The 25,543-nt window shown below is 32.1% G+C and overlaps 3 protein-coding genes across 5 annotated transcripts; 2 read left to right on the top strand and 1 right to left on the bottom strand.

The window, feature by feature from the left end:
* The first annotated feature begins 16 nt into the window (after positions 1–16).
* On the top strand, positions 17–2,063 carry LOC108456842 (T-complex protein 1 subunit delta-like). Its single transcript, XM_017755547.2, has one exon. It carries the CDS (start codon positions 209–211, stop codon positions 1,808–1,810), a length of 1,602 nt encoding a protein of 533 aa, XP_017611036.1. The 5' UTR covers positions 17–208; the 3' UTR covers positions 1,811–2,063.
* Positions 2,064–3,892: 1,829 nt separating this feature from the next.
* Positions 3,893–6,324, top strand: LOC108454657 (mitochondrial succinate-fumarate transporter 1-like). Of its 2 annotated transcripts, XM_017753188.2 has the most exons (3): positions 3,893–4,498; positions 5,575–6,070; positions 6,189–6,324. In XM_017753188.2, exons 1-3 carry the CDS (start codon positions 4,088–4,090, stop codon positions 6,257–6,259), a joined length of 978 nt encoding a protein of 325 aa, XP_017608677.1. In that variant the 5' UTR covers positions 3,893–4,087; the 3' UTR covers positions 6,260–6,324. The 2 variants fall into 2 exon arrangements, with proteins under 2 accessions (XP_017608677.1, XP_017608678.1); XM_017753189.2 differs by having other exon boundaries at positions 3,908–4,498; positions 5,575–6,324.
* Positions 6,325–6,960: 636 nt separating this feature from the next.
* LOC108456922 (cyclin-dependent kinase D-3-like) lies at positions 6,961–15,319 on the bottom strand. Of its 2 annotated transcripts, none has more exons than XM_017755662.2 (8): positions 14,717–15,319; positions 13,890–14,188; positions 13,700–13,808; positions 12,906–13,031; positions 10,693–10,928; positions 10,310–10,618; positions 7,358–7,503; positions 6,961–7,165 (listed from the first exon to the last, which is right to left on the bottom strand). In XM_017755662.2, the coding sequence occupies exons 1-7, from the start codon at positions 14,810–14,812 to the stop codon at positions 7,446–7,448; spliced, it is 1,233 nt and encodes a 410-aa protein (XP_017611151.2). In that variant the 5' UTR covers positions 14,813–15,319; the 3' UTR covers positions 6,961–7,165; positions 7,358–7,445. The 2 variants fall into 2 exon arrangements, with proteins under 2 accessions (XP_017611151.2, XP_017611150.2); XM_017755661.2 differs by having other exon boundaries at positions 6,961–7,171; positions 14,717–15,315.
* Positions 15,320–25,543: the final 10,224 nt, after the last annotated feature.

Raw genomic sequence — 25,543 nt, 5'->3', positions numbered from 1 at the left:
TGACAAGTAAATTAATATGAAAATCTTGGGCAAGGCTTTGATTTGAATCATCAGTACAAAAAAGGCCCTTCACTTCAGTTCACTTCCCCTCCCAGTTTTTAACATTTCCAGAACCCTCTCTCTTTCTGTCTTTTTCCCTCGCATATTTTCTAGGGTTTTCCACCTCCGATCCACTCTATCATTTCCCAATACTCCGTTTCCCCTTGAAATGGCGGCCGTGACTGCAGCTCAGCCGCGCTCTTCCAAGACCGAGTCCTACGTGGACAACAAGCGCAAAGAAGACATCCGCCAAGCCAACATCAAGGCTGCCCGAGCTGTGGCTGACGCCGTCCGAACCAGCTTAGGACCCAAAGGTATGGACAAAATGATCTCAACCGCCAACGGCGAAGTCATCATAACCAACGACGGCGCCACCATTTTAAACAAGATGGAAGTTCTGCAACCCGCCGCTAAAATGCTCGTCGATCTCTCCAAATCTCAGGACTCTGCCGCCGGTGACGGCACCACTACTGTTGTCGTCATTGCTGGTGCCCTCCTTAAGCAATGCCTCACCCTTCTCTCCAACGGTATCCACCCCACTGTTATATCCGATTCTCTCCACAAGGCTTCGATTAAAGCTGTCGATGTCCTCACCGCCATGGCCGTCCCTCTCGAGCTCTCCGATCGCGAATCGTTGATCAAATCCGCCAGTACTTCGTTGAACAGCAAGGTTGTTAGCCAATACTCAACACTTCTTGCCCCGCTTGCCGTTGATTCCGTTCTCTCCGTCGTTGATCCAGCAAAGCCGGATATGGTTGATTTAAGAGACATCAAGATTGTGAAAAAGCTAGGGGGGACCGTGGACGATACGCAGTTGGTTAAAGGGCTGGTTTTCGATAAGAAAGCGAGCCATGCTGCTGGAGGACCGACCAGAATGGAGAATGCAAAAATTGCGGTAATTCAGTTTCAGATTTCCCCTCCTAAAACTGATATTGAACAGAGTATTGTAGTTTCTGATTATACTCAAATGGATAGGATATTGAAAGAGGAAAGGAATTATATTTTGGGTATGATTAAGAAGATTAAAGCCACTGGTTGTAATGTTTTGTTGATCCAAAAGAGTATTCTGAGAGATGCAGTCACGGATTTGTCATTGCATTATTTGGCCAAGGCTAAGATTATGGTTGTTAAGGATGTTGAGAGGGAAGATATTGAGTTTATTACCAAGACTTTGAATTGTTTGCCTATTGCTAATATTGAGCACTTTCGAGTGGAGAAGTTGGGGCACGCAGATCTTGTTGAGGAGGTTTCGCTCGGGGATGGAAAGATTGTTAAGGTTACTGGGATCAAGGATATGGGAAGAACAACTACTGTTTTAGTTAGGGGTTCGAATCAGTTGGTCCTCGACGAAGCTGAGAGGAGTTTACACGATGCCTTATGTGTGGTCAGGTGTTTAGTGAGTAAAAGGTTTTTGATTGCAGGTGGTGGTGCTCCGGAGATTGAATTGTCGAGGCAGCTTGGTGCTTGGTCTAAGGTGTTGCATGGGATGGAGGGGTATTGTGTTAGGTCGTTTGCTGAGGCACTTGAAGTTATTCCTTATACGTTGGCTGAGAATGCTGGGTTGAACCCTATTGCTATTGTGACTGAGCTGAGGAATCGGCATGCTCAAGGGGAGATCAATGCTGGGATCAATGTGAGGAAGGGACAAATCACTAATATCTTGGAGGAGAATGTTGTGCAACCACTGCTTGTAAGCACAAGTGCAATTACATTGGCAACGGAGTGTGTGAGGATGATTTTGAAGATTGATGATGTTGTTAATGTGAGGTAGTTTTCTGCATTGGATGATGAAATGTGGTCTTGTTATCCAATTTAGTGCTTTTGTTTCAAATTTCTGAATTGGCTATCTACTTCCAAATATTTGCTTGCTTTGAAGATTGATGAAGTTGCTAAATGTCAGGTAGTTTTCTGCATTAGACGATGAAATGTGTTATTGTTATCTGATTTAGTGCTTTTGTTTCCTTATAGTTTTGACTATGTTTTAAACTTATGAATTGGCTATAATATTTGCTTGCTATCAACAAGGATCTTTTTCTTAGGTTTTGTTTGTCTACTCTTCATATGTTTGATCGGATTACTTACCTTGAATGAGAATGGAGTGTTATCAAATTGATTTTGGTGCTTGCATTTTGCAATTTGTTTTGATTAGAATGCGAGATGTGACGGGTTTATTTGTTTTAGTTGCAATGAATTGTGCTATTTGGAATAAGTAGAATGTAGACAAAGCTCAAATCAGGATTGTTTAGGCAAAAACCTTTTGGATCTTCATTCTACTGACGACATGTATGAATGGTGAAACCTAAAATATGTTAGTTTTGTGTAGCGTCTCATTCTTCATTCTAGCACCTTGAACGTTTGCTGTTTGCGATATTTCCTTTAGATAAGGGCAAAGTGAGAGGGGGTCCAGGGATTGATCTGATGTCAATTAGAACTTCATTTAAACAGAAGTCTTTTGTCACGGACTTGGTTGACGTTAGTGATATTTTAAGTTATCTGATTCATCAATTTGTTATGCCTAGCTCTACTTGTTAAAATTTCTAGCTTTTAGCAGTTTAGAAGCAATTCCAAGTACACCAGCAATAGCCTGTTTAGATGCTTTCATATGGACGGTACATTGGCAAATGACTACAATGTAATTCCATTTGCGAATGTACCGTCCATAGAAATCCAAGGATGGAGGTGATTGTGATTAGAATGCATCTATTCTAGCTTAAACCTGAGTTAATCAAAATATCAACTTTAAGTCACCATGTAAAATAAGAAGTGTATAATTAAAACCATTTATGTATTTTACTATTTTTAAATTATAACAGTCATATTTTCTACCACCAATAGTTTTTAAAGTTACTTCTAACATCTATATGTAGTATCAATTTTCACCGGCCATGTGGTGAGCCATTCTAGTGACAACTAAAACTCGGTTTATTGTGGGCTTGAGGCGGTTTTCTGCTTTTTGGCTGCACATGCTACATAGTTTCCTTCGATATACCAATATCATGCATTTATGATCGAAGTTGGCACTGATGGTTAATTAAAGCGTAAGGCAGACCAAACTTCGAAAATTTTCTCAAAAACAAAACAGAATACTCGTATTAGATTCTCTTTAGTTTAACTGAAAAACGATTGTCGATTGGTGAATAAAATTGTTTATGACAATGAAGTCTGGATTGTGTTAGCAAGATTGAAGTTTTGAGTTATTGAGTATACAATTTGTGAGTTCTGTTCAAGTTTTGTGTAAACGCGTCAATGTTTTCGCATGTTTAAAGAATTTAAATATAAGCTTGTATCTTTTTAATAGAGGACGATATTTTTAGTTAATCGAGTTGATATAAGTATGTTTATGCTCATTTGAACATGTACAACCATTTGTTTTTGAATTTTTTAAAGAATTTTTAAAATAATTTTAATAATTTCAGAAAAATATGATAGCTTATAAATTTTAAATAAATTTTATAGTTATTTTAGAAAAATAAGTCTAAGATGAATATGAGCAACTGGTTTTTAAAATAATTATTATTTTCTTTGAAATTTTTAATTTATAAATATTTATCAATGTGGCATGAAATAAATGTGACATATTACGTGTTGCTATATGATTACTTGGTTATTTAAGAATTACTTCAAAGTATAAATAGATTGAATTTTTAATAAAATAATGATATTACCTTTTGATATAACTTAGAGATTAATTTACATATTTTTAAGTATGAGATAATAAACCGCAATAGACAAGAACTGGTAGAAAGGAGAAGAGGGGCATGAGTGGTTGGAAGGATGTCTAATTTTGACCTGTGTGGCCAGTCTTTGAAGTTCTAAATAAGTTGAAGTGAATATCACGTGCGCAGCCGCAGCTGCGTGTCAATAAAATATTCAAACATAATTCCAAACGCGCATCTCTTCTATTCTCTGCCACCAAACCAAACCAAACCATACCATAATATCATCTATGAAGGAAGAGAAACTCCCCCCAACTTCCCTTCTCTTCTCTTCTTCCTTCTCCATCTTCCCCATTCCTTCCTAACTTCAATAAACTTCAAATCTCATAGCCATGGATGAATCTCAAACCAACCAAAACCCCAAGTCTGGATACAAGCAATCCATCCCTCCTTACATGAAAGCCATTTCTGGCTCCTTTGGTGGTGTAATGGAAGCCTGTTGTTTACAGCCGATTGATGTCATTAAGACCAGGTTGCAATTAGATACCAAAGGCAATTACAAGGGAATCATTCACTGCGGAGCCACCGTGTCCCGTACAGAAGGGGTACGGGCTCTTTGGAAAGGCATGACCCCCTTCGCCACGCATTTGACCTTCAAGTACGCGCTGCGGATGGGTTCCAATGCCGTCTTGCAAAGCGCGTTTAAGGACTCCACCACTGGCTCCTTGAGTAACCAGGGCAGGGTTTTGGCTGGTTTTGGTGCCGGGGTTCTCGAGGCCCTGCTTATTGTCACCCCTTTTGAGGTTAGTCTCATTGTTTTGTCCTCCTCTTTTTTTTTTACAGCCTTTTGCCTTATGGTTTGGGTTCTTTTTTTAGATCTTGAAAGTCGAGAATATGAACTCATTTTCATGAATTAATGTTTTATAAAGAATGGGGAAGCTTTAACGTATTTTTTCTTCAAATCTTCTGATAGACTTGCACTTGGCATTTCCGCTTTCGGTTTGTTTTTGGATTCATAATTGATAATTGATCACTACATTTTATATTAAGTTTCTGGCCATATAATGTTGACTAAGATGGATGATAACTGGTGGGGAGGTTGCTACCTCATCCTTTATTAAAGAGGTCGGGGATTTTATAGCTAGCCGTTTATCTCTTTGGAGAGCAACCGCAGCTAAAGGATGATAATTAGTGATTTCTGGTCAACTTAAAAATGTCTGCATGTGAATTTAAGAGCTTTCCTTGTAATTTCTTTATTAGTTCAAAAGGCAATTTGTGAGATCAAGCTTGCATGTAAAGGGGAAAACACTAACAGTTGGATTAATCTTGTAAACATAATGAAAATAGAATTACATGGCGAGATTATTATTTTGTCACAAGCAAGTAGAGAGAGTGAAGTTCTAAATTGCTGGTTTTGACATGCTCAATTGAAACCTAAGTCCTTAAATGAAGTTCACTATTATTGATTGAGATGTTAGGACTCTTTGATCTAGGTGAGAAAATACGCTGACCGAACTGATTCTAGGTTTGTTTCTTTTGAAATGGGAATCTATATTGCTTTGACTCTTCGTTTTTCTTAACGATATGAACTCGTGTTGGACACATATCTGGATATATGTATGACAAGGTATCCTTGGAGGACCTTCCAAATGCAAAGAACAACTTGGAAGTAATTAAACGTAACTGTTTCAGACATCTACCCTCTGATACTCACACTTCAGTTCAAGTACCAAAGATGCGTCTTTCATGCTTAGTTTCTCGTTTCCTTTTAGACAATGTGTTTTCCATAGGTGCATAATATTATGTCGAGATTAGGACAATGAAGCACTTTTTCAGCCTATATGTACTTAGAAGTTTGGTCTGGTTTATGATTGTGAAGGTGGTGAAAATTAGACTGCAGCAACAGAAAGGCTTAAGTCCAGAACTTTTCAAGTACAAAGGTCCCATACATTGTGCTCGAACAATCATCCATGAAGAAGGCATCTTCGGGCTTTGGGCAGGAGCTGCCCCAACCGTGATGCGTAACGGGACAAACCAAGCTGCAATGTTTACAGCCAAGAATGCTTTTGATGTGATATTGTGGAAGAAACATGAAGGTGATCAGAAAGTCCTCCAACCATGGCAGTCTATGATATCAGGGTTCCTTGCAGGAACAGCAGGTCCGATATGTACCGGCCCCTTTGATGTTGTCAAAACTAGGCTGATGGCTCAGAGTCGAGATGGAGGAGAGTTGAAGTATAAGGGCATGATCCATGCAATCCAAACGATATATGCCGAGGAAGGACTTCAAGCTTTGTGGAAAGGATTGCTGCCTCGGCTCATGCGGATACCGCCCGGTCAAGCCATAATGTGGGCTGTTGCTGACCAAATAATAGGTCTTTACGAGAGAAGATACATTTATAGTGCAGCATTATAAACTTGTATCATTTTTTGTATTCTTTTTGACCATTGGTTAAGCATCTTTCTTTTTGTTTTTTCCTCTTGTTTTCGCAGGTATAAAATCTTGGAAAACTCCATGTTTTTTCTTCTTGAATGCTAAATGGCAGATCATGTTGATCTTGTAGTACTTTCTTTATTCATATTTCAGTAGTGGGAGAGAAATGAAAATTTTTATCAGCTCTATTTTTCATGTTATGTTTAGTTAAATGAGTATTTGGGCTTGGAAAGAGACCAGTATTTACTAGCTGGTATGTCGTGACACAGTTTTCTATAAAAATGAGTGAAAACCCTGTGACACAGTATGTCATTTTAAAAGATGTTGTAAACAAATTATATCGAATTCTTGAAATTGTAAATAAATAAAAACCATTGTTATGGTGTAAAATTTCTTTTTAAATTTCTATTGTTTTCCTTATATATATAATATAATAAGGGACACAAACGAGTAGCGTATCTATATTTTTATATTTAAATAAAAAATTAATTAGACAATTTATTCATTTGACATAAATATTTTTTTTAAATTTGATTTTAACATAAAATTTAAATAAAATATCCACCTACAATAGTGAACCTCGTGTTAATGCCTCAATCAAATGTTTGAAATTTAAATTCAAAATCTATAAATTTCGTTTTTTTTTAAAACTATAAGTCTATGATGTTCATTAAAAATGACCAAAAATAGAATTTGTTTGCTTGGTCAAAAAATAAAAAATAGAAGAGGAAAAATATAATGAAAACAAAAAATTATTAAGAAAATGAAATATTAAATGTTTTTCCAATTTAATTTATAAATAAAAAAAAAAAAAAAAACAGTTGCTTGATGTTAATAAAAAACAGAATCCTAAAGCAACTGCAATACAATATCCGTCTTCAGTCCTCAACTTCACTCGGAGAAATGTAAAAATAGAATAGAATTGCCTTCAATATTGTGAAGTTAACGCTAACAAATAACCCAAGATTTTAAACTAATAACCCCATGGTTTATCGCCTCCTGTTGCCACTGGCTTGCTACTCTTCACTCACACCAACTGAAACTACAACCATCAAGCTGTTATAAGAACTCAGTCAAGAAAAAATTATTTAAAAAAAAAAAAACTCTCCAGCTTCAATGGTAACTGTTTCTTGGCATGGAGGGCATTAACAACTAAGAAACCTGAGTTTAGGTGTAGAGAAAATGGAAAAGGAGACTGGCCAGAGTGATCGTGTCAACAAAAGCTTACCATATAGTTAGCTCATACATATCCAGGCTGCCCAAACACGTCACCACAAAAGATTCTTGGACTGGATACAAATACGTATGTATATTACTTAATCATTGTGTTGGAATTCGAGATCAAGTTTCCTCTTCAGATGAGATCTGTCAGCACTGCATATCAACAGTTCAACAGTCAAGTCTGTATTTTATTTTTTAGGGGTGCAAAGACCTCTAATTGTCCATAATACTAAGTTAAGAGGCAATGACAAAAAACCCTACCCATCATGCCTTTAAAATTCAACAATCACCTATAACAAGAAGATGCTAATCACAAACACAACAACAACAATAACAATCACCTATAGGCTCTTTACAAAAACAATAACAAAATGCAGAGTAGATTTACAAAAAGCAAAATGGCGGATATTCTATGTTTGGTTCATTCTAATTAGGGCTTACAAGGAAATTCTGGTAAATAAATGGTTCAACAGATCTAACATGTTAAATGAAGAGGCTCTAAATAAACTCCCCATTCTTGATCCCTTTTTTCTTGCACACCTTCCTTTACCCCCAACCCATAAAAATACAAACATCCAACTAGAAAAGTACACTTGGCCAGCTCAATGGGGGACATGTACAATTAATAATCTAGTAAGGAAATATGCATGACATGTTACACCCAGAAAAAAAAAAAAAAAAAAAACCTTCTACACCAGTAACAAGAGAATAAAAGTAAATGAAACAAAAATTAGGCAGACAAAAACCGTATGAAGATAACAGGCAAACAAAGCAAACTGACAAAGTAGAAGGCCAACTCCCATGATGCACAAACTAAGCTAGTCCGACATATCCTGAAGCACAATTCTAAATTTTCTTCATTGTAAACAACATGAACTGAAGACAGAAATTTAAAGACACATGCATAGGATTTTTCTATAGAGATTTTTTCTTTCTTATGAAAACAGAAGAGACACCTATATGCAACCGTGTAATTTATAAATTACTTTATAATTAACCCAATTACTATGGGAAAGATTTACCAGAGATATCAAAACAATTTAAGCCAATATTTACAAGGACTAATGCTCTTTACTGAGCTTCACAACCTACATCAATCCTTGTAGTAATCAGTGAATGAGCGAAGCAAATCAACAATGATTCATAATACAATAAACACCATATGGTAAAATACAATATATAAGATGCTACACGGATATTCTTCAAAACTTACTTGGCAAAAGAGGGATTTGCTAATAAGTTATTCAATTTCCTAATTCATGCCCTTTCTTTATTACATGGACAGTTTCTCACAGTCAGACTTCACAAAGGTTGTTAGAAATATTCTAAAATCTCATTTAATGCACTTAATTACAATCTTGTCGTTTATCTAACTTATGATTTATATATTAAGGTTAACACTATAAATGACATTTTAGAAGCATCTGCTAGATATGCAGTAAAAGGTTCAGATTTCATTTAGAAATTTTTTATCACCTGCGTATCGATATAGCATGACTATCTAATCTAATATAAATGCATTGCTTACATCAGCTTACTGCAACATCTAGAAAAAAAATTTAAGTACAGGAAGACTATTGGTTGATATTTTTTGCAAGAATTGTTGGATAAAAACAAATACTTATATAATTGAAGCTAACATGTAGGAATTTATGCTATAAATGAACCGAGCTTGAATGACAAAACTTCTATTAGTGTTAGTATATTTATTTTTAAGCTTTTTCATGTTCCATTCGTGTTTTAAAAATTACAAAATTGTATTAATGTTTGTTCATTTAAATTAAATGAACTTGTTCATGAACATTAAATGGATATGTTCATGATCATTAAATGGATATGTTCATGAACAAATAATCAAAGCTTATTTGCAAACAATTAAAAACATGTTCACGAGGTCAATTTAAATAAACCCGAAGCGTTCCAATCCAATAGGACTCAATAGGGGTGAACTTCTTTTTGATTTTTTGAAACTCAGGTTTGGACCAGGGCAGGTTTTTAATTTTACTTTTCAAAGGTTGGATCGGGGTTGGGTTTTGATCAAACCCGCACTGCCCCTCCCTGAAAACTTTACCAAAATACCCCTCTTTTAATTTATATATTTTAATTAGAAATTTTAAGCTGCTATAAGATTTTATAACATTGTAACTATTTTTTGTATATTTTAGTTGGATATTTTTAATTTTTGTAAGATGTATTTTATTAATCTCGTAAAAAGTAAGATAATACAAAATTTTATTTAATATTTGGGTCCGGTCAGGTGGTGGCCAGGGATCTTTTTGGGGTTGGGTTTGGGTATTGCACATTTAAATGATATTGTGTTTGGGGTGGGAGGGAACGGCGAACAACATATAATCTAGCAGCACGCAAAAAGGCTAACCCACCCTCAAAATTATGGCCAAAAAATCCACCCCCTCATAAAGCCTACTCATTTTCTCCACAAAAGAAAAGAATAAGAAATCTTCCAAGCTCGCAATTGACATGAACCCACCCCACAACTCAAAGAATATCAGAGCATTGCTTATCAAGGGCAACTTAAAAGAAGATAAATCTATTAGGCTCTATCTACACACACACACCACACACAGAGAGAGAGAGAGAGAGAGAGAGAGAGAGAATCTACTTGGAGAAAACTCTCTTATGAAATTTGAAATGATGAACCTATGAGGAATTTTCTCTAACTTTGCAGAATTTGAAATCAGAAGGATAACCCTAGATGAAGGCTTAACAGAAAAGGCTTGATATAGTTTAATTAACCTATTTGGATAGGCCAAGCCATATTAATATTATGTCCAACTTTATCCGAAAACTACTCCATTTAAAATTATTGATACAAGGTTCAAAAATTCCATTTTTAAGTTGAACTATGTGTTGCACATTTGAATCAATTCCCATGCTTTTGAGGAAATTATGGACGAAAAAAAAACATTATGACATTACCACAAAATAGCTAGTGCCTCACCTGTTAATTGTCGGTCTACTGAGAGGTTTCGACCCAAAGATTGAAAAATCTACTGACATTGGCACCTGGTCACTCTTTCCTGCATGGTCACCAACTGCCGGTCTTGCTTCACCAACATGGTCATCAATCTTCTCCACTTGGTTGGAATTACCTTCAAATCTGTCACGATCTGGCATTACTCTCCTAGATTTTCGTGGGGGAGAAAGCACAGTAGGACCTTCCTGGGGATTAAAATCTGATGGACGAGATTTAGGGGTAGGCCTAGGGAGCTTAGCTGGATCTGTAGGTAGAGGAGCAGATGAAAAATACCTAAACAAGAGAACAAACATTAGAAAAGAACCATACATTCTCTTTATATTTCCAATTAAAACATTCCCTGATACCTGTGCTCTAATGCTTGCTGCACCGTAATCCTAGCTTTTGGGTCATAAGTAAACATCTTTGATAAAAGATCTAAAGCATCATCACTGGCCATTGGAAACAATGAACGCAAAGCTGGTGCAGGAACATATTGGTATTCTACATAATCAGGCAGGTATACCATATCTGGCCACTGAGAGGGCGTTGGTGTCCCAAAAGCTGCAAAGATCTTTCCTAACTGATCGATGTCACTTGTACCCTATTAAACGTAAGACGTTGAACCACAGAAAATTGAGAAAATATACCAGGAATGGAACTTCAAATCGGCGAGCATTGGTACATAATAATAAAGGAAAACCAAAAAGAACAAACCACATATGAGCTGGATTCTGAGATGATTTTCAAATATGGGTATGTGAAGCAGGAGCTTTACTGTTACGTTAAGAATGGCTAGGATTATTAGATATCTTTAGGGTTTAAATCTAGGGCTAAGAGTATTAGTTATCTTTTTTAAATAAAGGGTTCGCATTAAAACCTTATTTGAAAGAGAGCCTAATAAGCTGTAGAATATTTACAGCCACAATACTCTTATTATTTTCTTCGAATTAATGGAGAGAAACTAGAAGATATTTTTATGTTTTCTAGAGTTCCAACTTCTTATTCGTTTGTTCAGCATAATTCTATTGATTTACTGTTACTCCCCCTAAACCACATCAGTGTATGTTTGATATGTGTATGCTGAAATTCTTCCAAGTTTTTCCATATATTTGGATGGCCATACCCCAATACCACCTCTAAATGTGTGTTGGACACAGATACTTCAGAGAAAATGAAGAGTATAAGTATCATAGGTCAAATGAATACCAAAAAGACATTTTCACATGCTATAATGACAATTATGACAAATAGTCAGCAAAACCCAATGTAATAATCCATAGTAACACCGAAACTACAATTTACATAGTGCTCATAACGCAATCAAACAAAAGGTTCTAGTCTAACACTTAACATTGAAAAGGGAAAGCAGCGTCTCTAGAGTAGGGTTGATCAGAAAACAGAGAAAATGAGAAACCAATTCAAGCCACAATGTTCAGTTTGGTTTCAGTTCAGTTTTTATAGGATTCGATGTAAAAATGAAAATTTTTGGTTCATTAAGAGAAAACCATAATTATTCGAACTGAACCAAATTTTATTTTTATTTAATTTTAATTTGCGTTTAGTTTTTATACTATTAAAATAAATATTACATTTCTAAATTAGTAAAAGATATAAAATATATTTTAAAAATTTTAAAAAACCGAAAAACCAAACAGATGGAATTTAGTTCAAGTTGGTTCAGGTCGATCTGGTTACATATTGTATTCAGTTCAGCTTTAGTTTGATTTTTAACATTTACTGTATTTTTTTTTCCAAAACCAAAATGAATCAAACTGTTATCATCCACACCTCTAACATGAGCTAAAGATAAGACCAATCAGAATATATATAAGGTGTCAGAACAATGAATACAACAAAATTTCTGATGGATATCCAACAAGCTAGGAAAGAAATATCACACTGATGCACTGTGCAAGACCAAGGACTTTTGCTACATAAAACTAAAACCAAATGCTTATCAAGCATAGCCAAGCTACCTACAATCAGTGTTAAAATGGCTTCAATTAATCATAAGCAGTCTTTAATTTGCTAAAGCAAGTACACAAAGTTCAGTTTAAACATGCATTAAACGCAATCATTCACATTTTTGACAAATTTGAAACATATCATTGGCATCCTTAAACAGCCTGCAATACTTTATATCTGCTGGAGACATGCATGTCATTAGAGCATTGCACCAGCAGCCAATTCTGATCTGATCTTCATTTGAATAATACCATGAATAAGCCTAAGAAACCGAACAAGTGAATATTCTCGGGAACTAAAAAGAAGATCAAGTCACCCACAGTTGAACAAAAACCAGATAAAAGAACAAGTTACAAATGGCCATTTAGCAATGACTCGTTTTGATTATAACTTGATGATGGTGATGATGTTTTTAGTAAGGCCACGTGATAAAAGAAGAAAACTGAAAAATGAGATTCAATCATCACATACCATCATTTAATTATATATATAAAAAAAGACTGCTATAACCAGCAGGAATATATAAATAAGGTAATCTATAACTTGACATCATGCAAACATCAAAACAAGATAAACCTACCACCAGAGAACTTTGACTATACAAAAGGTTTACCTGCAGAAATGGTCGACGGAGGAGAAGTTCAGCAAATATACAGGCAGCTGCCCAAACATCCACACCAGCAGCATATTGCTTGGTACCGAAAAGTAACTCAGGAGCTCTGTACCATCGAGCAAAGACCTATTTATAGTTCCACAGACTTACAAGTAAGTTAAATCCAAATCAATAACTTTTCAAGAAGAGGTCAATAATGTGTAAATAAATAAATAGATAAGCAGGTTTCTATATCAAAAACTATGCAATACCAAGAAAAGAACAAGAAAAGATGGGACAAATACCCTTGCTGATCTTATTGGTGTCTCTCTACGAAACAAGCTATATTTGCATTTTTTGTTTTAAAATACTATGATAACGACATCAATGACAAAAGCTAAGGGTCCAATGAAATAATGGATATAACACAAGATATCAATGATATTTACTACAAAACAACATGCATGTTGTGTACATAACCTAGTTCCAACATAACTAATTAAGCCATAATGTAGAAAACAAGAAGTTAAAACTGAAAACAAGAACAAATATAAACCCAGTTTCTAAACTTTTCCCATAGAAACATAGTGATTGCAGAAAACAAGAGAGCTGTGGTTGTGAGGACTTTCTTTGAAAGGTCAAGAAGTTAGCACTGCCACAAAGTAAGTTTATTCCTAAAAGAACGTACTAATCCAAGATACAACAGAAATTTTATAAAATTATGGAGAGAAAAAAGAAGATGCTATAACTATTCAGAGCACCAATTAGTCAGTACTGATAAAATTGAAAACACCACTTAGCAGCTATAAGCTTACCTGGTGAGTAAACTTACGATCTGGGCTGCCAAATATGCGTGCTAAACCAAAATCTGCAAGTTTAAGTTGTCCGTTGGATCCTATTAGCAAATTATTCGGCTTCATATCCCTGTAAAGCAAAACAACAGGTAAAGCAACTTATGAAGCAGCAACCATACAAAACTAGGCTAAGTGCAAACCGAAACAAGACCTGTGTAAAACCCATTTCTTGTGGCAAAAAGCAAGCCCTTTCAAAGTCATCTGAATGTAAGATTTGATATCAGCTGGTGAGAGGAATATATTACGATCTCGGATAACAGCTTCAAGGTCAGTCTCCATGAACTCGAACACAAGATGCAAATTACCCTTGTGTGGGAATGCATCTATTAAAGCAATTATATTTGGATCTTTAAGCTCCTTAAGAAGTTTAATTTCTCTGAGTGCAGTAAAATTCACCCCTTCCTTTTGCTTCCCCAGCCGAATTTTCTTAATTGCAACCGTCTGTCCTGTCTACAATGGACCAAACAAGCAAACAATTGCAGTTATAACAGTTGAATAAACAATTTAGCCAGCCAAAAATTCTAGAAAACAGTTTTGTATTGAACAGTTATGAAAAGTAAAGAGAACTGCAACTAGCTTCATGTAACTGGAACCAGTGTTGCTTGGTCCACTTTCAGAAAATGGCATTTGGCTTAAAAAGTGAAAGGGGGTGCAGACTGCAGAGGCGAAATAGCAAAATCTCCATCTGAAGTAATCCTATAATTCTTTTCCAGACACTTCACTCAGTTAAGTGACAAAATTTTTAGTAACCAAAAGCTGATAGCACAGGAACTAAATTATTTGATCCTCAAGTGACAAAATTTTTAGTAACACAAAGTTGATAGCAAATGAACTAAATTATTTGATCCTTATAATTTACCTTAGAGAGAAAAAGGATAATTACGCATTCCACCTAATTTTTCTATTTCTGTATTCAATTTTAAAAGCTATTAAAAAAAGAAAGAAAGAACGAGATTTAGGATTAGGGTTTAGGGTTACCTTAGTATCAATGGCTTTGTAGACAACACCGTAAGTACCTTCACCAAGAATCTCGCGCTTCAAATACCTATCCGCCACTTTCTTCGACGGATCCATTTCTTTCTTCTTCTTTTTTTTTTCTTTTTTCTTTACGTGTTAGTTTAAAATTCTTTAATTTATCAGAATTTTCACAACGCTTTACTTTTATTTTTCTCCAAATTTTCCATCACACCTTAAATCCAAATTCCAAACCCAAAAGAAAAGGGGGAAAATGCAGAAAGTAAGTTTTTTCGAGCTCTCAGCTCTGGATGATAAAAGAGAAAAAAAGACGGAAATAATGGAAAATCAGATAAGGTATGAGAACCCAAAAAAATAAAAAGCAGGAAAATTTTGAAATTAGAAAAGAGTTTAAGCAAACATCAATTTGATTGAAATACTAAAAAAAGAAGAAAAGAAACATAATCTTGTATGAAGGTACCATAATGAGGAATTAATCTTTAGACCTGACTACTTTTTGGCACCAACGACATAGAATAAATTAAATATGGCAAAATTATTTTTCTTTAAATAAATCTGAATATGTTATGAATTTATTAGAATTTGTTAAGCTTATATGACAGAACTTTTAGTTTAAATAATTTGATGTGTTGAATTAGTTATACTAATTTTGTTGAAATTTGTTACTAATTTGCAAAAGGAAATCATATAAATTTAAATTTATAAATACAAATACCTATGTAGTAAAGTTTTCTTTTGGAAAAATAAGTTAATTTTTTTCCTTTCGCATTTTTTTCTTTCATATATGAGTTTAAGAAAATTTTAATGAAGTAGTTGAGTTGCTGAATTATTTAATAGATTAATCAAGTTTGTAGAGGGAAGAGGTGAAGCCGACACTTGAAGATTGAGAAATATAACTTTTTATGCTTGAGTGGTTGGAAAAATATTGAGGCAAGTTCGTGAGAAAATAGTTTGAAAATGATAGAATAAAGTTAAAAGTTGAGATGATGGAACAAGGTAAAAGATTGTTTAGAGATGATGGAATAATTTAGTGTATGAGTAACGAGTAAGTGGAATAGTAATAGCAAAGGCGGGAGGCAGAAAATTGTATACATACGCCGTGTCACTAGAGCCAGTACAGTAAGTTTTTTTTTTTCCTTGAGCGCTGTTATCTTCTTATAGCTATTATCTTTTAAATATTCTGCAATCTTCATCTATCTTTTTTCGAGAGAAGTTTTAAAATTGTTAGTTGTCAGGTAGTTAATAGGTCTATCAATAACCGAATATATTTTCTCTTAGTGAGAGTTTTATCTTTGATATGCTATTGAGAGCTAGCGTGCCGTAAGCACATATTTTGAGACTTGATTCAAAAACTCGAGAGCTCCTCAATTAGTAAACCCGCAAGACTTGAGTGAGAGATGTCAGTATAGGGCGTGTGAATAATCATGGAACTCACTTGCGTGCAGAGGGGGGACTCAAATCACCAACCTAAGGTATATAAGCCATTTACTTGTCGAGTCATTCAATTCATATACTAATATCTTTCCATCGAGTATTGTAAATCCATTAATCGAGGCACTCCCAATTTTGTGAACTAGGCTCATCGAGCACGTTCTCCTGACATGCTGACTCTCGACAAAGTACAAGAGATAAAAGCTTCACTTGAAAACAATACATTTAATTGTTGAGAGATAGACTAATTATCCAATAAACGACACTTCAAATTTTCTTTTTAAAAAAATCGACAATCCTCAATATATTTAAATAAACAATATACTTAAATAAATTTATGAGAATGTAAGCACAAAAAAATATAATATGATTACAATTAGAATATATATTTACTTAAATTAAATCATTATAATATAATAGATGACACAACATAACCAATCACAAACCATTCTCTAAATTCAATCATTACAATAAACAACACCAAACATAAACGAGACAAAAAAATGACACAGTATGCATGTATGAACATATTAATATATAATTAATTATTAGCATAATATATATAAATTATAGATACAAATATAACAGGAACATAAAAATATAAATATGTATATATATATATGAGTATAGTATGAATACAAACATGACAAAATAAATTATTAACTATAAAACTTATATAAATTTATACGAGAATACCAAACACGGATTTTAGGTTTGTGAATATTTAATAACCTAATTTAGTTTTACCATAACCTTTAGAACCGTTAATAGCTGTAAATCAACTATTATTTTGGATGTTGATTAAATATCTCATGCATTGTGAACGGCAAGATGGTTAAGTTATTTATTCTTTTAAATGTGTTTTAGGTTCAAATTATTCTAGTTACGTTCTTGTTAAGATTTTACCTATTTCTTATAATTAAAAAATATATATTTTATGCATTGTGTGAGTGAAAATTGAAGTAAATAATAAAAGAGTTTTTTTTAAAATGATAAAGTAAAAATGTTAAAATGGTTATATTTTAGGTTTAAATCCTATTATTCGTATTTATTGTTTTATTATTTATATTATTTAAATTTCGACTAAGTTGATGTTACCTTCAATCAGATCATCAATTTAGTTAAGGAAATTATGAAAATATATTTTATAATTAAAATAAGTTATATTATTCAAAGGCCCTTTCATCTTTTTATTTAAAAAATCAATAAAAATATGAGCACGATAAAATTTGAATACAAATCAATTGCATTAATAAAACTTTTAATTTACTACTCAACTAAACCTCAGCTTTAATACTTTTATACATTTTAATTTTATTATGCACGCTTTATTATCTATATCAATTGTATATCTATATTATTAATTAGAAATCCTATCACACAGTATGATATTTAAATGCAAACATTCGTGTTCTAAATTTATGGTTTTCACACATATATGCATGTGATAGGACTTCTTATTTGTACTAATGTATTTGATTGAGCTAGTGTGACAGGTTAGCTTGACACCTGACTCAAAATTGATGACAACCATGATAAACAATTTTAATATATATTTTTTATTTTAACATCGTACATATTTCATGTGTTATTTTTAATTATGTTTGTTATTTTTAACACACATTATATTCTTAATTTGTTGTTTCCATACACACGTGTAATAAAATTTATAGTTCTATATAAAAGATGTAAAAGGAAAAAAATACTTTCAAAATAATATAATTTATTCGTAAAATAAAAACATTTTAATCATTACTCCATTCAATTGATGCACGATTAACTCATGACATCAAATTAATCGAGGACTTAATAATATAGATAAGATCATATAAATGATACAAATCAAAAGTATATTGAAGAACTTTATGGCAATACTATTTTGCTGACATTTAGTCCCTCTGATCTATGTTAGAGTTCATATCATAGACATGCTTGTCTCCGACGATGTCGGTTCTTCCAAAATGACTCTTAGACTATCATCATCGGGAATTCGATAAAAAATATAACACTATGAATTGTTATAAGATTTGTTAATTAATTTTAAATTATATTTTAGAAGAAATTCAACTAAATATTATCTCGAGTTGAAATATTTTTAAAATTATTCTTATTGAATTGTATACATTAAATTATAATAATTCAGTAAAAAAATATCAACTTAAAAGTCCATCAAATTGAGAAAAAATTTATAAACGAAAACTTTATTAAAAATTAATAAAAGAAAGATAAAAAAATGAAGTATATATTTCTAGTGAAATAGGTTGACTAATAAGAGCTTAACATCAGCTGTTTCATTTTATTACTTTTAACCACGAATTAAATACATATTTTTAACAGTAAAAATTTAAAAATAATATTTAAGTACCTTATATCTTATTTATTACATATTCTTTTGATACGATATCTAAAATTATTCATAACTCTTCTCAAATCTATAAATAAGAAGATAATGCATACTTGAACTCAAGTCCTCTTGTTCTCATGCGTATATCAATCAAGCTAAGACTCAATCGACATTTATTACATTATTTTTCCTATAAATTAATTATGTTTATATTTATCAGGAGCTAAATTCTAAACAAGAGACGAGGGAAAAAAAATACCTTGAACGGATGAATAATGTGCTGAAGCGAATCAAATTAACCCAACCTGTATAATCAACTAAAAATATTTTATTCAATCCAAAATTAAACTCATGCATCTAGTAAAAGAGTTCGTGCTTAAACTAAAGCTTGAGTTTGAATTGAATTTTTTTAATATAAAGTAAAAATTTGAATGAAAGAACACTTTGATGATACACACACCATTCATAATCACGGAGGAAATGAAAACTACTTATATAAAGATTTGCATACACAGAGAAGACTATTGTTAGTCCAACTATTTGACCCGGTAACTTTCATATTAGAATAGTCCAATTTCTAGTGACTCAATTTAAACTTTTTAAACATAAAAAATTAAAGACTTTAATAAATCCTTCACATGTGAAAAACAACTTAATTAGATGTTGATTAATAATATCGTAAAAGAGACTCATTAACAAATTATTCTGGAAAATTTAATAAGAATTAGATCATTAATTTTAAAAACTTAATTCATTTACTTACTAATTGAATTAAGAAATTTAAATTTTAAAATAAGATATTTTTATAAACAGTTATTTTTCAGTCCTATAATAAAAATTCCAAAAATTGTAAACACGTGAAGAGATTGAAGGCGTGGAGCAAAAGCAGTTATGATGCATGTGACATCATGGGTAGTCAAATGCGTAGGCATGAATTTAAGCATTGTTTGGCAGCCAAGGAAGCAAAAGCAGCCTGTCCACTTGTAGTTGTAGAACCCAATACTTGGACTACAAGAACTTACAACCTTTTTTATTTTCTTCATTTTCATTTTATGCGTGCAATTTATTTTCCAGGGGCTTTATTATATTTTTACAGAATAATATTTGTTGGATAAAATTTGCTTAATCAATAAAAATTAAATATTAAAAAAACGCTCTTCCCATTTTGAGAAGAGAAACATCATTATTCGAAAAGAGTTACTTATTAATGCTATTTTTTTCTTTTTAATAAATTTTACATGATTTAAACTTTTGGAGAAATTATAGTAACCATATTGAATATCGCTATATTGATAAAAAATATAATAATTAAGATTATTCATAATCTTTTTTAATTTTATATTAAAGGATTTAACATATTTCAACTTTTTGAACACGAATTTTCTTATATTGACAATAAAATTGATGCCAATCAAGCTAACATTATTTTAACATTTTTATGAGTTAATATACAAATTTGTCACTATACTTCAAGTGGAAATTAAAAGTTATCACTATTCTTCACTTTAATTGATATTTGCCATCATCCTTGTGGATTATAAATAATTTTATCACTATATTTTATTTTTTATTGAATTTTGTGACTTTACTTTTATTTAATTTAATTTTATTACTAAAGTTAATTTTTATTAAAGTTTACTATTCATTTTAATTTAAAATAATTTGAAGATAAAATTTAATTAAAAATATATTTTATATTTTATTTTAATATTTAACAATAATAAGTTAACTAATATACTATTAAAATTAAATGAAAATGATTATTTTATAAAAATAAACTTAAAATTTTCTTTTACAATATACGTATTATTTTTCAAGTTTTTATTTCAGATATTCTAATTTAGTTTACTAATTTTAATGTTTATAAGTTAAAATTATTATTAAAAATTAAAATAAAATATTTGAAAGAATTTATTTTATCAATTTTTTCAAATCATCAAATTTATTATTGAATAGTAAATTTTAATTAAAAATTAAAGTTAATTGTAAATTTTAATAAAATTCAAAGTTTAATAGTAAAATTCAATCACATAAGAGTTGAAGGGTAATTTTACTCATAGTTCCAAAATATAATGGCAAATATCTATGAAATTTATAATAATAAATTTAAATATTCGCCTATAATACAATGATAAATTTGCATTTTAACCCTATTATTAATAAAATAAATAATAATTTATTATAATAAATGTTATTTAGCTTTTAAAGAATATTATTCACTTTAATAATAAATCATAGGGATTACCATGAGGGTTATATTATTTATTAGTAGGGAAGCCAAAATAATTTATTGAGAGGAATAATTAAATTGTATATTTTTTCGATAGTAAAAATGTAATTTTATTATTTTTAATAGTCTATGTCTTTATAATTTTGGAAAATTAAATTAAATTTTTATAATTTAGGGGCAAAGTACAATTTTACCATTACTAATTTAAAATTTTATTAATTATAAAAAGATTTATTCGCCACTAATTATTAGTATAATAACTTATTTAATACCTTTGTTAAGATAGTTAGATATAAAATAACGAATAAATAGAATAAATTTAAACTTGAAATTAGAATAATGAGTAATAACTATTGTAAAAAATAAAGCCTATTCAAAATAAGTGAATATTTTTCATTTTCTTTACTAAAATTAAATATTACCCATTAAAATTAATTTATTTTTATATGATATATTAAAATATGATGAAAATAATAATATTCCTGCAAAATATAGCATTGAAACTTTGATTCATTAGATAATTTTAACAACCTGATCATTAGTGTTCTTTCTCACAAGAAAGCTTGCAACAGTGGAAATGCTTTATTTTTCTATTTTAGTATTAAATTATTGTTTTATTGTAGCTTTTGGTCTAAAATATTATCTGTGTTAATTAACTATGGACTAACTTGTCAATGTTGTTATAGTTAGATAAGTGTTTTTAAAAATTTAGTTTAAAAATAGTATTTAAAACGTGCTGTGAAAATGTGTTTAGTATTGTTGTTTAAAATTGAGGTAAAACGTTTAAATGTTTATTTTAAACATTATGTTAAAAATAAAAAAATAAATTAATTTAGATAATATTTAAATAATTTTATAAATTATATTAATAAATTGTTTATAAATTCAATTGCACATGAAATATTTTATAATCTTAAATAAAATAAATTAATATAATGAAATAAAATATTTAAATAAAATAATAAAATAATATATAAATTATAAATATATTATAAATAATTAATATAAATAAAAGTATTTTGATTATCAGCATCTCCAAACACAAAAACCAAAAACGAAGAACACCTCGAATATTGGGCTTTACTTTTAACCCAAAAATCAAATGTTAGGCTTTGCTTTTGAAATTGGAAAGCAGTTTTCCACCTCGAATACGCAATGAGAAACGGGCCCTATGGGTTCAGCATTAACTGACGATGTGGGTTGATGTAAATATCTTTATCCGATTGATTTGTAACTCGGGTCAGGCAACCCAGTATTAGCAGCAACAACAGTAAACATAACCCAATCCAATCCAGGTCATTAAAATACCCTGAACTATTAACGAAAATAAATGCCTGCCTTAGCCTATATATTCGAAGTTTAGGGTTTCTCTTCTCTCGTATAGACTTAAGCCCTAGCCGTTAGCACTCATCCGCTCTATGGTGTGCGAAACACAAACAGACTGCTCTGTGTCCTTGGAGTTTCTTCATTTCTTATGGTTTCCCACTGTTAGATAATTTTTGTTTTCTTTTTTATTCTTTGTTATCATTTCTCATATTAGAAAATACCCATTTACTATTATAGTAAGAGTTCCTTTTAAAGCATGTAGCTTATTATCTGCTGGAGTTTGCGGTGGATTCGACGAGAAGAATACGAAAAATGTTTTTTTTTTACTTCCTGGAGGAAATTAGAGAAAGATATATCTACCTTCAATCATATATGCTTTTCCTTTAGTGTTTTTTTTTTAATGTTGTGCATGTATTGATGTGCCTTTGCTTGATGATATGTCCCATTGTTTTAGTTTAAGTATCTGTTTGTTTGTTTAATTTATGGTACCATGTGAATGATTTGAGGGTTATGCTGCTAGGGCAGTGACTAATTTAATTGTTTGGCAACATCACAGATTTGATACATGCTTACCCCAGATCCTAGCAGGCAGGTGTTAAATATTATTTTTTTCTTGGCCAAAGTGAAATATTATCTAATCATATACACTATATGAATGGATTTGACATGTGAAATGAATGCAAGAGACAAGCTAGATTGGTTAGCCATTAATGAATCATATACATTAGTTTGAGCTGTCTTTTTTTCTTTTATATATATATAGTGTACATTTATACATACATGCACACCCATGCTAAAATAGCCACATATGCATATTGCATCTTACTTCAGTATGATGAGTGCTTCTTTTGTGCCTTCTGCCTATAACAATATGAGGGAGGGTTCTATTGTCTAAAGTGCACCTGGCGCCTTTGACAACACCTCTCAAATGAATAGCGTCCAATACTGTGTGCTCAGTTATCATTTGAGCTACACCTAGAGGTTATATCACTCAACACTCTCCAGCTCAGTTATTAATCTATACATTCAAGTATGATTCCTTTTTTATTTTTGGATATACGAGCCTCTGCAAACTGTTATAATTATTTAATATTTAATTGCTTGCATTCCATGAGTCTAACCAGACGTAGTCAGGTGTCTACCTTTGATATGATGGTGGGGACTGTTACTTGTCTGGAAAATAAAAGATAGGGAAGGAATCAATGGTTTGGGTTTCCTCTCTATCTATTAGCCATCCCTTGAAGGAGTCCATCGTTGCCCAGTACTATTTGTTTGGTTATTACTTGAGCTACATCTGGACACTACATCTCTCAACAACTCTACTTCAGTAGTCGATCTATGCATTCTAGTATGAGGCTGTTCTTATTTTGGATATATGGACCACTCCTGTGAATCTGTTCTAAGAGATGGTAAAGCAATGATAGTGATGTGGTTTAGGGGAGAAAATAGCAGCAATATTTAGTTGCTCTCTATTCTTAAAGCAACTTATTTTGAATATTGATGCATTTATAGATGTTTGTCTATGAACTGTTTTTTAATATTTAGTTATTTGCGTTCCATGATTCTAACCAGACATAGTCAGGTGTCTACCTTTGATATGGTTTTAGGGACTGTTACATGTCTGGAAAATAAAAGATAGGAAAGTAGTTGATGGTTTGGGTTTCCATTATATCTGTTATACATCCCTTGAAGGAGTCCATCATTGCCCGGTACTATGTGTTCTGTTATTACTTGAGCTATATCTGGGCATTACATCTCTCAACACCTCTTTATATATGCAGCCAATCTATACATTCAAGTATGAAGGTCATCCTTATTTTGGACATAGTGGATCGCATGTTGTGAATCTGTTTGTTTTTTAATGGGATACTGAAACAAATTATAATAACACTTAATATATGCGTTTGGAAATACTTCCCGTGCTTCTTTATCTTTTGAATGCAGATGCATTTTATTGTTTATCTGTAAACTATTAATTAATATTTGTTTGTGTCCCATGAGTCCAACCAGACGTAGTCAGGTGTCTACCTTAGATTTGATGGTAGGGACTGTTACATGTCTGGAAAATAGATGATAGGGAAGGAGTTGATAGTTTGGGTTTCCAATCTATCTATTAGCCATCCCTTGAAAGAGTCCATCGTTGCCCAGTACTATTTGTTTAGTTATTACTTGAGCTACATCTGGACACTACATCTCTCAACTCCTCTACTCCAGTAGTCAACTTATGCATTCTAGTATGAGGCCATTCTTATTTTGGATATGTTGACCACTCCTCTGAATCTGTTTGTTAAGAGATAGTAAAGCAAATGATAGTAGCACTTAAATGCTCTCAATTCTTATATTAACTTATTTTGAATATTGATGCATTTTTAGGTGTTTGTCTATGAACTATTATTTAATATTTAGTTGTTTACACGTTCCACGAGTAGTTAGGTGTCTACCTTGGAATATGATTGTAGGGACTGTTACATGTCTGGAAAATAAAAGATAGGGAAGTTGTTGATGGTTTGGGTTTCCAATCTATCTATTAGTCATCCCCTTGAAGGAGTCCATCGTTGCCCAGTACTATGTGTTTTGTTATTACACAAGCTACATCTGGGCACTACATCTCTCGAAACCTCTTTCTATCAATATTCAATCTATACATCCAAGCATGAAGGCCATCTGGATATAGTGGATCATTTGTTGCGAATCTGTTTGTTTTCTAAAGGGGTAGTGAAGCAAATGATAATAACACAACATATGCATTTGGAAATACTTTCTCTGCTTTTGTATCTTTTGAATATAGATGCATTTTTGGTGTTTATCTGGAAACTATTAATAGTTGTTTGCGTCCCATGAGCCTAACCAGACGTAGTCAGGTGTCTACCTAAGATTTGATGGTAGTGACTGTTACATGTCTGGAAAATAGAAGATAAGGAAGGAGTTGATAGTTTGGGTTTCCAATCTGTCTATGAGCCATCCCTTGATGGAGTCCATCGTTGCCCAGTATCAGTCTAAAGTTGTTATTTGAGCTACATCTGGACACTACATCTCTCAACACCTCTTTACTTAAGTGGTCCTATACATTCAAGTATTACGGCTATTCTTTGTTTGGTTTTGGTTAACTTCTGCTGTGAATATGTTCTTTTAAAAGAAACAATGAAGCAAATGATAATAACACTTAATTTACGCTTTTGAAATACTTTCAATGGATATGTACCTCTGAATATTGATATGATGGTATGGACTGTTACCTCTCTTGAAATATGGTAATCACTTGTTCGTTTGTGTTCCACACTATAGCTCCCAACATCTTTCTACATCAGTAGTCAATACATAAATTCTAGCATGGGGTCATTCTTGTTTTGTGCATGGTAGATCACTGCTGCGAATTGTTATTTCTTTAAAGATAACAGTGAAACAAACGATAATAATACTTGGTATATGCATTTGCAAATCTATGCTTACATTACATTCCTGCATTTCAAAATAGATGCATTTTTAGTTCTTTATCTGA

Source organism: Gossypium arboreum, chromosome 9 (genome assembly GCF_025698485.1).
Source record: "Gossypium arboreum isolate Shixiya-1 chromosome 9, ASM2569848v2, whole genome shotgun sequence".
Lineage (NCBI taxonomy): Eukaryota > Viridiplantae > Streptophyta > Magnoliopsida > Malvales > Malvaceae > Gossypium > Gossypium arboreum.
The sequence above is the reverse complement of the archived record's forward strand: the minus strand, read 5'-3'. Positions and strand labels throughout refer to the sequence as shown.